At 38.7% G+C, this 12,574-nt stretch overlaps 1 protein-coding gene across 7 annotated transcripts in view; it reads left to right on the top strand.

Moving 5' to 3' along the window:
• RGS3 (regulator of G protein signaling 3) overlaps positions 1–8,520 on the top strand; it is a 1,044,909-nt gene extending 1,036,389 nt beyond the window's left edge. For all 7 annotated transcript variants that reach the window (XM_053695840.1, XM_053695841.1, XM_053695843.1 and 4 more), the window contains 2 exons: positions 926–1,092; positions 6,131–8,520. In XM_053695840.1, the coding sequence (XP_053551815.1) occupies positions 926–1,092; positions 6,131–6,316 (353 nt within the window). In that variant the 3' untranslated portion in view covers positions 6,317–8,520. The remainder of the gene's footprint in view (positions 1–925; positions 1,093–6,130) is intronic.
• Positions 8,521–12,574: the final 4,054 nt, after the last annotated feature.

Below are 12,574 nucleotides of genomic sequence, written 5' to 3'. Positions count from 1 at the left end.
GTGCTGAAAAGCATATCTAGATATGCTCAGTAGCTGCTGATTGGTTGCTGTACATATATGCCTCATATGATTGGCTCACCCATGTGCATTGCTATTTCTTCAACAGAGGATAGCTAAATAATGAAGCAAACTAGATAATAGAAGTAAATTGGAATGATGTTTAAAATTGTATTCTCTACTTGAAGCATGAAAGAAAATTTTTAGGTGTAGCGTCCCTTTAATTTCAACATGGCGGCACCAATGGCTAGAGATAGGCGGGAATAGCCTTAATACTATGTATTAGCGTTTAATGTCTTTTTATGCAAAGCTGCCATTTGGCCACACAACAAAACGTTCTTATTGAAAAGCCAGGGGTGGAAATGACTATAGTTGTAAATAAATAACACCACTGGGACTTAGCGGTACACATCAAGTAATCCAATGACAACATAGCAGCTAAAACTTATATTGTGACTATTTAAACAACTAATGTTATTCTATCTAGCAGTTATTTAGTATTTAATGTCCCTTTAACAGCTCCTGTGCATATCAACCAATCACAATACAGCACTAGGTAGTATCAGAGTTTTGCATTGCACTGAATGCGTTCCAGTCTCTCTGGAGAAGGATGCAAACTATTTATTGCACAGTGTTTTTATGTTAGGCATAATAAAACATTTTTTACGGGGAATGATTCTTTAACTTTACTAATCCCGTTTTAATGTCCTTTTAAGAGATCACTACTGCTAGATGGGTTTTTAGAAATAGCATTGGTAACAAATTAAACAGTTTCCATGACCTATAAATATATCAAGTGAATACAGAATGACTGGATCGGTTTCATCAGACCCACCAAGCGCAGAATGAATATTTTGCTTTATGCTACCTGCTTAGCAATAATGTGCACACGTTATCTCTCGGCTAACCCTCAACTGTTTTTCTGCAGATGGGGTAGCAGCCTTTAGAGCCTTCCTACGCACAGAGTTCAGTGAGGAAAACCTAGACTTTTGGCTTGCCTGCGAGGACTACAAAAAGGTCAAATCTCAGTCCAAGATGACATCAAAGGCCAAGAAAATATTCTCAGAATACATTGCCATACAGTCGTGTAAAGAGGTATGTGGGGGAAACCATATGAAAGAAAAATATATATTCTGTATTAAAGAGCATAAAAATAGAGCATTTTCACAATAGTGCAATGTACCTGAATTACTCAGTCATTTCACATACAACATTGGTTTCTGTTGCTAAACTCCCACTGATTTCATGATCAGCTGTTACATGCATTGGGCAGCAGAGCTTATAGATGATCTGTATCTCACTTAGATGGAAATTATATTAGAGTTGTTTGTGTTGCTTGAGTGTGTGTGTGTGTTGTATGTGAGTGTGTGTGTGTTGCATGCGTGTGTGTCTGTGTTGCATGAGTGTGTGTGTTGTGTGTGTGTGTTGTTGCATGAGTGTGTGTTGTGTGTGTGTGTTGTATGAGTGTGTGTAGGTGCAGGGCCGCCACTAGAAATTTTGGGGCCCCTGACTTAACCATTGATCAGGCCCCCCCCCCTCCTTTGACATGTGCAATTTTTGACCAAGTGACTAAAACGTATATGCACTTTATTCTTAAGTGTCTATTTAAACATGGAAATGTTGTAAAGGTAGTAACATACACACACACAGACACACACTCACACGTAAGGATTCACATATAGACACTCTAGCAGACACGCAAAGAAACACACCCAAACAGACACTCAGCACTTGTTTACATTGACCTGATAAGTAATGAGGTAAACTACAGTTTTGTAAAAAAGGAGATTTAGAAAACAAAATATGGAGTTCTGATTATCTTTTTGTAAAGGAAGATGCCAACTAAATGATGACAACAGCATGAAGTGGCTGAAAGGAAGGGCCTGAACTCCCTAAACAATAATTTAAAGGTTAAATGGTGGATTGGTGACTTCCGGAAAGGTCTTGTTAGTCTCAAAGTCTGTAGAAAGATGTGAATAATCAGTAGTAAGGTCAAAATGTCCTAAAAAGGAACAGCCAATGGACAGACACACACAAACTCAAGCTTGCACATACACACCCAAGGAAACACCAATAGAGACAGCCTCAGAAAACACACAAAGACATACACACAGAGACACCCACAGAAAACACACAAAGACATACACACAGAGACAACCACATAAAACACAGAAATACATACATACACACACCCTCACTGAGACATCCACAGAAAACACACAAAGACATACACACACCCTCACAGAGACACCCACAGAAAACACACACCCTCACAGAGACATCCACAGAAATTACAGACATACATACATACACACACACCCTCACAGAGACATCCACAGAAAGCACAGACATACACACCCACCCTCACAGAGGCATCCAGAGAAAATACACAAACACAAACATACACACACCCTCACAGAGAAACCCATAGAAAAAGCTCAAAGACATATGCACACACCCTTACAGACATCCACAAAAAATTCACAAAGACATACACCCCCACCCTCACAGAGAGACCCACAGAAAAAAAAAATACATACACACTCATAGAGACACAAACCAAAGTACAAAGACAAACACAGACACCCACTGAAATACTCACAGGACGAAACATGCATGCACCTTGTATCCCCTAAATCAACAATGTGTGACATGCATGATAAAAAAAATTGCAGAAATTAAGAGATCACTTTTTAAAGAATCATATTTGTAAATGTGCAAACAAAGATAATTCTGTGAATTCAAAATTGTACATTAATGATCTGGGTAGATGGCTAGATGAAGAAAAGTACTTTTAAAAGGTTGACATATGTTTTTTGTTTTTTTTACCCAACCAAGAGCACCACTTCAAATATAGTGTACAAATGTTCCCATCTGTCAGCTGTACTTATGGATTTTGAAAATGCTGTACTCTATATGGTCTTGGCGGAACCATAAGCTGTTGTACTCATACCATTAGATCTGGTTAAATGCAGGATTTAGGCTCGTTGGTATGTATTTCAAAATTATGTCAGCTGTAGTGTAAACTGAACAGTTTTACGTTAACCTGTCTCATTTAAAACACTGAGCAATATTAGTCTGAGAGTATAACATTTCATGCAGATGTAAAAATCTTCGATAAAATGCATCCTTGCATCTGGAAAGTCCTTGCATAAAGGGGCAGTAAACTGGAATGTAAAATATATATATATATATATATATATATATATATATATATATATATATATATATATATATAAATAAAAAATAGAATTTCTACAGCATTGTCAAATAATCATAAATACACTGCTGCTAAAAAAAAATGTGTTTTATGGACCCCTGGCCCCACCATACAACTACTACCACACTGAAGTTACAATCCGAAATTGCACAAAGAAATAAAAAAACATTTGCTAAGTAAGTCCTACCTCCTCTGCAAATGAAAGTGATCTGCTGTCTGACTCTGGCACACACTGTACAAACAAAGTGCCAAGTCTGTCTCACACTGTGCATAGTGGTTTAGTGCACACTCAGAAATCCTCTCAAAAGCTAATACTTTACTCCTTGTAATAGCATTTCCCATGCTCAATTAGCACTCTGCTGTAGTACCCACTGGTGGCTGCCAAAATTTAAAAAAAAAAAATTTTTTTTTTTTTTTTTTTAGTTCTTGCCTCATGGGGCCCCCCTGGCCCATTGGGCCCCTGACAGGAGTCACCCCCTGATGGCGGCCCTGTGTAGGTGTGTTGTGTGTGTGTGTGTTGCATGAGTGTGTGTGGTGTGTGTGTTGCATGAGTGTGTTGCGTGTGTGTTGCATGAGTGTGTTGCGTGTGTGTTGCATGAGTGTGTTGCGTGTGTGTTGCATGAGTGTGTGTGTTGCATGAGTGTGTGTGTGTAGGTGTGTTGTATGAAAGTGTGTGTGTTATTACCTTTTACAACACTTTCAAGTTTAGCTACAATGAGGAATAAACTACACACACATTTTAGTCATTTTGACAAAAATTGCAGCTATCTTGTTGTATATTACTTCAGGATTTTTCAGACCAAGCATAAAAATAGGGTCATGAAGGTGTGTGGTATCACGGCACTGGGGCTTGGGGGAAAAGTTTGAAGAACCCTGCTATAGATACATGCACTCTCCTGAGCTCCTATAAGCCTGCCTAGGGTTACTCTTCAATAAACTGAACAAAGCACATTTGATTATAGAAGTCACATTTTGTTTATTGTATACTTTGTATAAAGAGATTTCTAGCAATATTTTAAGCTCACAGTGTTTAGATAAACTGCTTAGGACAGGAAAAGGTTTGGATTTTGGAATATTTGTATCTTTAAAATGGGACAGTTTAGAGAGGGAATGGAACGAAGTGTACACATCAATATGTTATGTCATTTACACAATATGTATATGTCATAATATACCTTAGACATGTGACCTAAAGGTAGTTTTATATCATGGTATACATAGTACCATCAGAAAGATAGAAAGGTAATAGTTGTTGTTTTAAATATTTCTGAACCAAAAAACAAACAAACCAAAGACACAGACAGAGAAGATTGTTTTTAAATAACTATTAAAGGGACAGTCTACAATAAAAAATTTATTGTTTTAAAAGATAGATAATCCCTTTATTACCCATTCCCCAGTTTTGCATAACCAACACAGTTATATTAATACACATTTTACCTCTGTGATTACCTTGTATCTAAGCCTCTGCAGACTGCCCCTTATCTCAGTTATATTAATATACTTTTTACCTCTGTGATTACCTTGTATCTAAGCCTCTGCAGACTGCCCCTTATCTCAGTTATATTAATATACTTTTTACCTCTGTGATTACCTTGTATCTAAGCCTCTGCAGACTGCCCCTTATCTCAGTTATATTAATATACTTTTTACCTCTGTGATTACCTTGTATCTAAGCCTCTGCAGACTGCTCCTTATCTCAGTTATATTAATATACTTTTTACCTCTGTGATTACCCTGTATCTAAGCCTCTGCAGACTGCCCCTTATCTCAGTTACATTAATATACTTTTTACCTCTGTGATTACCTTGTATCTAAGCCTCTGCAGACTGCTCCTTATGTCAGTTATATTAATATACTTTTTACCTCTGTGATTACCTTGTATCTAAGCCTCTGCAGACTGCCCCCTTATCTCAGTTATATTAATATACTTTTTACCTCTGTGATTACCTTGTATCTAAGCCTCTGCAGACTGCTCCTTATGTCAGTTATATTAATATACTTTTTACCTCTGTGATTACCTTGTATCTAAGCCTCTTCTGAAAGCCCCCTGATTACATGACTATTTATTTATTATCTATTGAGTTGCATTTAGTACTGTGTTGTGCTAAATCTTAACTCAACAGGCGTGAGCACAATGTTATCTATATGGCCCACATGAACTAGTAGTATCCTGTTGTGAAAAGCAAATACAAAATCATATGATAAGAGTCTGTCTGTAGTGGCTTAGAGACAGGCAGATATGTAGAGGTTTAAGTGTTATAAAGTATATTAATATAACAATGTTGGTTGTGTAAAGTTGGGGAATTGGTAGTAAAGGCGTTATCTATCTTTTTAAACAATAACAATGTTAGTGTAGACTGTCGCTTTAATTAAAAAGTTAAGATTTTAGAATGTTTGGGTTTTTGAATTCTGGATTTGTATTTGTGTTTCTTCTAACTTCAACCAAAGTGCAAAAATAGCATCTAGCTTGAGAAATTCCAAATTGGACAGAATTGATCTCTGCTTGCTGAGAAAAGTAAACGTCCCCATCTGTTAGGACACAGTCACAAAAGTGTATGTAATAGTGTGTTTACACTACAGGGCCAGCTAGCTTTGTATGTTTAATGACAAGGATTGGGCAAATGGGCTGGATTTGTGTACGTTTTCTAATATTAAGGAGGCTTTCATTTATTTTTAGAGATATGCATCAGGAATTAGTAAATTAATACAAAAATGTTTTTAAATGATTTTTACTGGCTTTGTGTTAGCAAAATTTGCAAGTGTCTGTCTCTATGTAGTAAGGTGTCAGGGTATCTCTGTGGGGGGGGGGGGGGTGATATAACATTTTTAGTTAAAATTACTTGAAAATTCTTCACTACCTTAATTTAACATAAAATGTTTAAGTGTTTTTAATCTTCCTTTTATTTTCAGGTGAATCTGGATTCATACACACGGGAGCACACCAAAGAAAACTTGCAGAACATAAACCGCACTTGCTTTGACCTTGCACAGAAACGGATATTCGGACTCATGGAGAAAGATTCCTACCCCAGATTCCTCCGATCTGAACTCTACTTAGACTTAATAAATCAGAAGAAAGCCAATTCCATATTATAGACTGTGCAATTACTATTATTCTTTTTATTTTGCTTAGAGAAACTGAGCTCAAAGTCGTCATCTCTTTAACAGAATGTTTGTCTTCATAATGTGGACAAACCTGCAGAAGAGACGGAAGTTAATAGACTAGATGAAAGGCTTCTCAGTCATCCCGAATAATCAAGACCTGGGCATATCTGGAATAACCATCCCTATGTTGTGACCCAAGCTGCCAATAAGCTATTCTTCTATGATTTTGGCAGAGAAGTAGGCTGCTTGCTATACTACAAACGTAGGTATATCAGCATCCGTTAGAGCGAGATGCGTGACCACAGTGAATGGAGACTCCTCAAACGAGTGTAGTCAACAGGCGCAAGATTTTATACGTTACTGTTTGTTTTAAATATGGCAGACCAGTAACTGGTTTGTTGTTGTAACATAGATGACTGACCCTGAAATATTCAGTCACTGGGAAAAATATTACTCACAAAATGACATATATTCTTCGTTTGCCAGTTTATCCAATGAGATGCTTTATTGAGGAAGGTGACATTAAACAAGCAAAACCAACGTCATCTGTGGAAGTCAAATATGGGACACAATTACTTCTTGCACTGGTTTTAAAAATATATATATAATAATTTTGTTCCGTACATTGCTTAGGGAATCCACTATCTTCAGGTGCTCTGATATAATGAAGCTACCGCACATGCCCAGTGGCTCTGCTGTGCACTTTTCTCTACCGTATGGCACAGTAGTGCTAATATATATATATATATATATATATAATTTCCTAGGCAAAGCACATTGGGATTGCAATTAGTGTAGTATGGCATATTACTGGCTGTATTACCCCAAGCCTATACATAGGCAGGAGTTGCAATGGATATGTTTTCTTTGTGTTATGCAAACAAACAATATGCATTTTTTTATTCAGTGCAAATTGCTCCGAATTCAGGACTGGGAGTGATGCATGAAACTTTTATTTCACTTGTATACTACTTTTATTGCAAACGATGAAGAGTATGAAAGCATTTCCAATATCTCTTGCAGCCTATTCTCTCTCTCACTGGGCAGAACATTGTCAGTCAACCTGAATGGGCAGGAAGGTGTCAGTCAATCAACCGTTGCATACAGAACCAGAAAAAAATGTAGTCATTCTATATCTGCCTTATTACATTATGCACAGAAAGGTATCTGTATAATACCTGTACTAGACGTTTCAATGTCATACTGTCCTTTCTGGAGCTTTCCAATCATCCTATGAATACACCTTATTTTAGAACAGATGAAAACAATTACAATTTAATGATACATCAAGGTCAGAGAGCCCATTTTTATCTACAACTGCAGGTCTTCAGAAAATAATAAACCTTGTTTTTTATAGTCATGGGAAATATATACATACATATTCAAACACTTACATATACACAGCTGGAAATTTCCACTAGTCATACACAATTAAGAAATTATAATTTTCCTGTATTTAAAACAGTGGGCTAGTAACTTTCTTTTGATTGACTAGCAAACTATGGTAATTATGTATTTTTTTCACACACATATACTATATATATATATATATATATATATATATATATATATAGTATTACAGCATGAATTAGGAATGCAAATATAATGGGTTAATATCCCCAAAAGCATTATGGGCCACAACTTAAATTTTACCCCATAGTTTGGCACTTTTCTTTTGTCTATATGAAAGTAGTTCAATATTTTGCAGATACTCTGAACATTTTTCCAGCTTAATTTATTTTCTTACTGTAGCCAAATGCTTGACGCATTTTGTACCTTGCAATACTTTGTCCTTGTTTGCAGGTGCAATATTTAATAGCATGTTCAAGTTGTTGTTTTATTTTTTGTTTATCTTTAGGAGAAAAAAATCCTAAATCAGGCTTCATATAAGTTTGTACATATTTTTTCTAAGTTTGAGATGATTTACAAAATAATGTGGATTCTCTGGCAGCAGGCAGCTGGGGAATCTTTGCGTGTATATATTGTTTATTAAATGGACCTTTTGTTACAGCGAACATGAATCTGTAGCTTTATGAATCAAAATTGCTTATTTCCTTTCAGGACACAAACTGCTTTGAGTAGTTTGGTAAATCATGTATAACAACTGTTTACAAAACAAAATATCTTTTAACCAAGCAAAAAAATACAACCCGATGTCATGACAATGGTTAAATAAACTATTTAATTTTTATTTATTTTTTTGTCTTTCATATTGTCATTTTCTAAACTTATAAGTGTCATAAAACATGGTGAGATCTGTGCATATAATAAAAGGGCTAATTAAGTAAAAAATAGTTTACATTAAAAAATTGCTGGCAAGTGTTTTAAAATAATTTCTTCTATAAGGTACGACGAGTCCACGGATTCATCCTTTACTTGTGGGATATTATCCTCCTGCTAACAGGAAGTGGCAAAGAGCACCACAGCAGAGCTGTCTATATAGCTCCTCCCTTAGCTCCACCCCCCAGTCATTCTCTTTGCCTACTCTAAGTACTAGGAAGGGTAAAGTGAAAGAGGTGATAAAATATTAGTTTTTAATTTCTTCAAGCAAGAGTTTTTTATTTTAAATGGTACCGGTGTGTACTATTTACTAACAGGCAGCAGATGGATGAAGACTTCTGCCTGGAGGCTGATGATCTTAGCATTTGTCACTAAGATCCAGAGCAGTTCCCACAGAATGGCTGAGGAGTACAAGAAACTTCAGTGTTAGGAACGCTTTTCATGCTACAAGCATTGAGGTATGTTCAGTAATTTTTCTCTGGAGAGACTGTGGTATTTCAGAATTGGCTGACAGTATCCCCATGAGGGAGAGGGTAAGCAATAATCCTAAAAGATATAGAGGGGTATTACTAAGCTTGCATAAGGGGCTAATATAAAAAAAATGGTTGACACTGAATGTTTGTGGGCAAACGTTTTGTGAACTGGGAGTGCTTATAACGTTTTTGGGAACTGAAAGATTATTTCAATAACGTTTTTTTTGTGACTTTATTGAGGGTACACTTGGCTTCTGGTTTGGGTTTCAGAACCCACATGGCTAGTTTGGAACCGCTCTGGTGCGGTTCCTTTAGGCTGTAAAAACATCGAGTGAGATGGGCGGGGCCTATTTTCGCGCCCCAGTTGCACAGTTGTAATTGCACAGCAAGCTCCAACTCCGGTGGGCCCTTGTGGAAGTGTTGGGCCAAATCGAAGCTTTAACTCCATTTTTCCAACCCCTGAGGGCAGGTAGGCGGAGGTGCAGGGGGTGTTTTTGTCCGGATTTAGGCCTTATTAGCGATCCGGTTTTGCACAGTAAAGGGTTAACTGTTCCTTTCTTTGTGGGGCAATCTCAGCTGCATTATTTGTATATCATATCAAAAAATTGAAAGGATTGGTGTATTTTAAAGCAGTTTTGCAGAACGTGTATGCTTTTTTTCTCTTTTTTAAGATTGTTATTTTTTCACTAAATAAAGTGTTTTCAAGCTTGTTTGTGGTCATTACTGGCCTGTTCAACATGTCTGACATTGAGGGAAGCCATTGTGGAACCCCCACTTAAAATGTGTCCCTCATGCACTAAAAGGGCAATAAATTGCAAAGAACATATTTTAGCTAATAAAAGTATGTCGCAGGATAATTCTCAGTCAGAAGGGAATCGGGTTATGCCATCTAATTCTCCCCAAGTGTTACAACCATTAACGCTCGCACAAGCGACGCCAAGTACTTCTAGTGCGTCTAATTCTTTCACCCTGCAAGATATGGCCGCTGTTATGAATACTACCCTCACAGAGGTTTTATCTAAGCTGCCTGGGTTGCAGGGGAAGCGCAGTAGGTCTGGTGTGAGAGTAAATGCTGTGCCCTCTGACGCTTTATTAGCCATATCCGATGTACCCTCACAATGTTCTGAGTTGGGAGTGAGGGATTTGCTGTCTGAGGAAGAGATTTCTGATTCAGGAAAGATGTTCCCTCAGACAGACTCAGATATGACGGCTTTTAAATTTAAACTAGAACACCTCTGCTTATTGCTCAGGGAGGTTTTAGCGACTCTGGATGATTGTGACCCTATTTTAGTTCCACAGAAATTGTGTTAAATGGACAGATATCTAGAGGTTCCTGCCTACACTGATGTTTTTCCGGTCCCTAAGAGAATTTCGGACATTGTTACTAAGGAGTGGGATAGACCAGGTATTCCGTTCTCTCCCCCTCCTACTTTTAAGAAAATGTTTCCCATATCAGAAACCATGCGGGACTCGTGGCAGACGGTCCCTAAGGTGGAGGGAGCTATTTCTACCCTGGCTAAGCGTACAACTAATACCTATTGAGGACAGTTGTGCTTTCAAAGATCCTATGGATAAAAAATTAGAGGGTCTCCTAAAGAAAATATTTATTAATCAGGGTTTTCGTCTGCAACCTATAGCGTGCATTGTTCCTGTAACTACTGCAGCTGCTTTTTGGTTCGAGGCTCTGGAGGAGGCTCTTCAGGTTGAGACCCCATTGAATGATATTCTGGATAGAATTAGGGCTCTCAAGCTAGCTAATTCTTTCATTACAGATGCCGCTTTTCAACTGGCTAAATTAGCGTCAAAGAATTCAGGTTTTGCCATTTTAGCGCGTAGAGCGTTATGGCTTAAGTCCTGGTCGGCTGCTGTGTCATCAAAATCTAAGCTTTAGCCATCCCTTTCAAAGGTAAGACCCTATTCGGGCCTGAACTGAAAGAGATCATTTCAGACATCACTGGACGAAAAGGTCATGCCCTTCCTCAGGATAAGACAAATAAGATGAGGACCAAACAAAATAATTTTCATTCCTTTCCAAACTTCAAAGGTGGTCCCTCTATCTCTTCCCCTGCTGCAAACCAAGAGGGGAATTTTGCTCAATCCAAGTCGGTCTGGAGACCTAACTAGACTTGGAACAAAGCTAAACAGGCCAAGAATCCCACTGCTGCCACCAAGACAGCATGAAGGGGTAGCCCCCGATCCGGGACCGGATCTAGTAGGGGGCAGACTTTCTCTCTTTGCTCAGGCTTGGGCAAGAGACGTTCAGGACTCCTGGGCGTTAGAAATCGTAACCCAGGGGTATCTTCTAGATTTCAAAGATTCTCCTCCAAGGGGGAGATTCCATCTTTCTCAATTGTCTGTAAACCAGACAAAAAGAGAGGCGTTCTTACGCTGTGTAGAAGACCTATATACCATGGGAGTGATCTGCCCAGTTCCGAAAACAGAACAGGGCGCAGGGGTTTTACTCTAATCTGTTTGTGGTTCCCAAGAAAGAGGGAACCTTCAGACCAATTTTAGATCTCAAGATCCTAAACAAATTCCTCAGAGTCCCATCCTTCAAGATGGAGACCATTCGGACTATTTTACCAATGATCCAGGAGGGTCAATATATGACCACCATGGACCGTATCTACACATCCCTATCCACAAAGATCATCACCAGTTCCTCAGGTTCGCCTTCCTGGACAAGCATTACCAGTTTGTGGCTCTTCCCTTCTGGTTGGACACAGCTCCCAGAATTTTCACAAAAGTGCTAGGGTCCCTTTTGGCGGTTCTAAGGCCGCGGGGCATAGCAGTGGCGCCTTATCTGGACGATATCTTAATTCAGGCGTCAACTTACCAACTAGCCAAATCTCACACGAACATCGTGTTTTCTTTTCTAAGATCTCACGGGTGGAAGGTGAACGTAAAAAAGAGTTCACTTATCCCTCTCACAAGAGTTCCATTCCTGGGAACTCTTGATAGATTCGGTGGACATGAAAATTTTTCTGACGGAGGTCAGGAAATCAAAGATTTTAACCACCTGCCGAGCTCTTCATTCCATTCCTCGGCCGTCAGTGGCTCAGTGTATGGAGGTAATCGGACTAATGGTAGCGGCAATGGACATAGTTCTGTTTGCTTGCTTCCATCTCAGACCACTGCAACTATGCATGCTCAAACAGTGGAATGGGGATTATGCGGATTTATCTCCTCAGATAAATCTGGATCAAGAGACCAGAGACTCTCTTCTTTGGTGGTTGTCACAGGATCATCTGTCCCATGGAATGTGTTTCCGCAGGCCAGTATGGGTCATAGTGACGACGGACGCCAGCCTATTGGGCTGGGGTGCAGTCTGGAATTCCCTGAAAGCTCAGGGTGTGTGGACTCAGGAGGAGGCTCTCCTCCCGATCAATATTCTAGAACTGAGAGCGATATTCAACGTGCTTCAGGCGTGGCCTTAGCTGACTTCGGCCAGATTCATAAGATTCCAGTCGGACAATATCACGACTGTAGCATATAT

This window comes from Bombina bombina, chromosome 12, assembly GCF_027579735.1.
Source record: "Bombina bombina isolate aBomBom1 chromosome 12, aBomBom1.pri, whole genome shotgun sequence".
NCBI classification, from domain to species: domain Eukaryota; kingdom Metazoa; phylum Chordata; class Amphibia; order Anura; family Bombinatoridae; genus Bombina; species Bombina bombina.
This window is presented reverse-complemented; position numbering and strand designations above follow the sequence as displayed.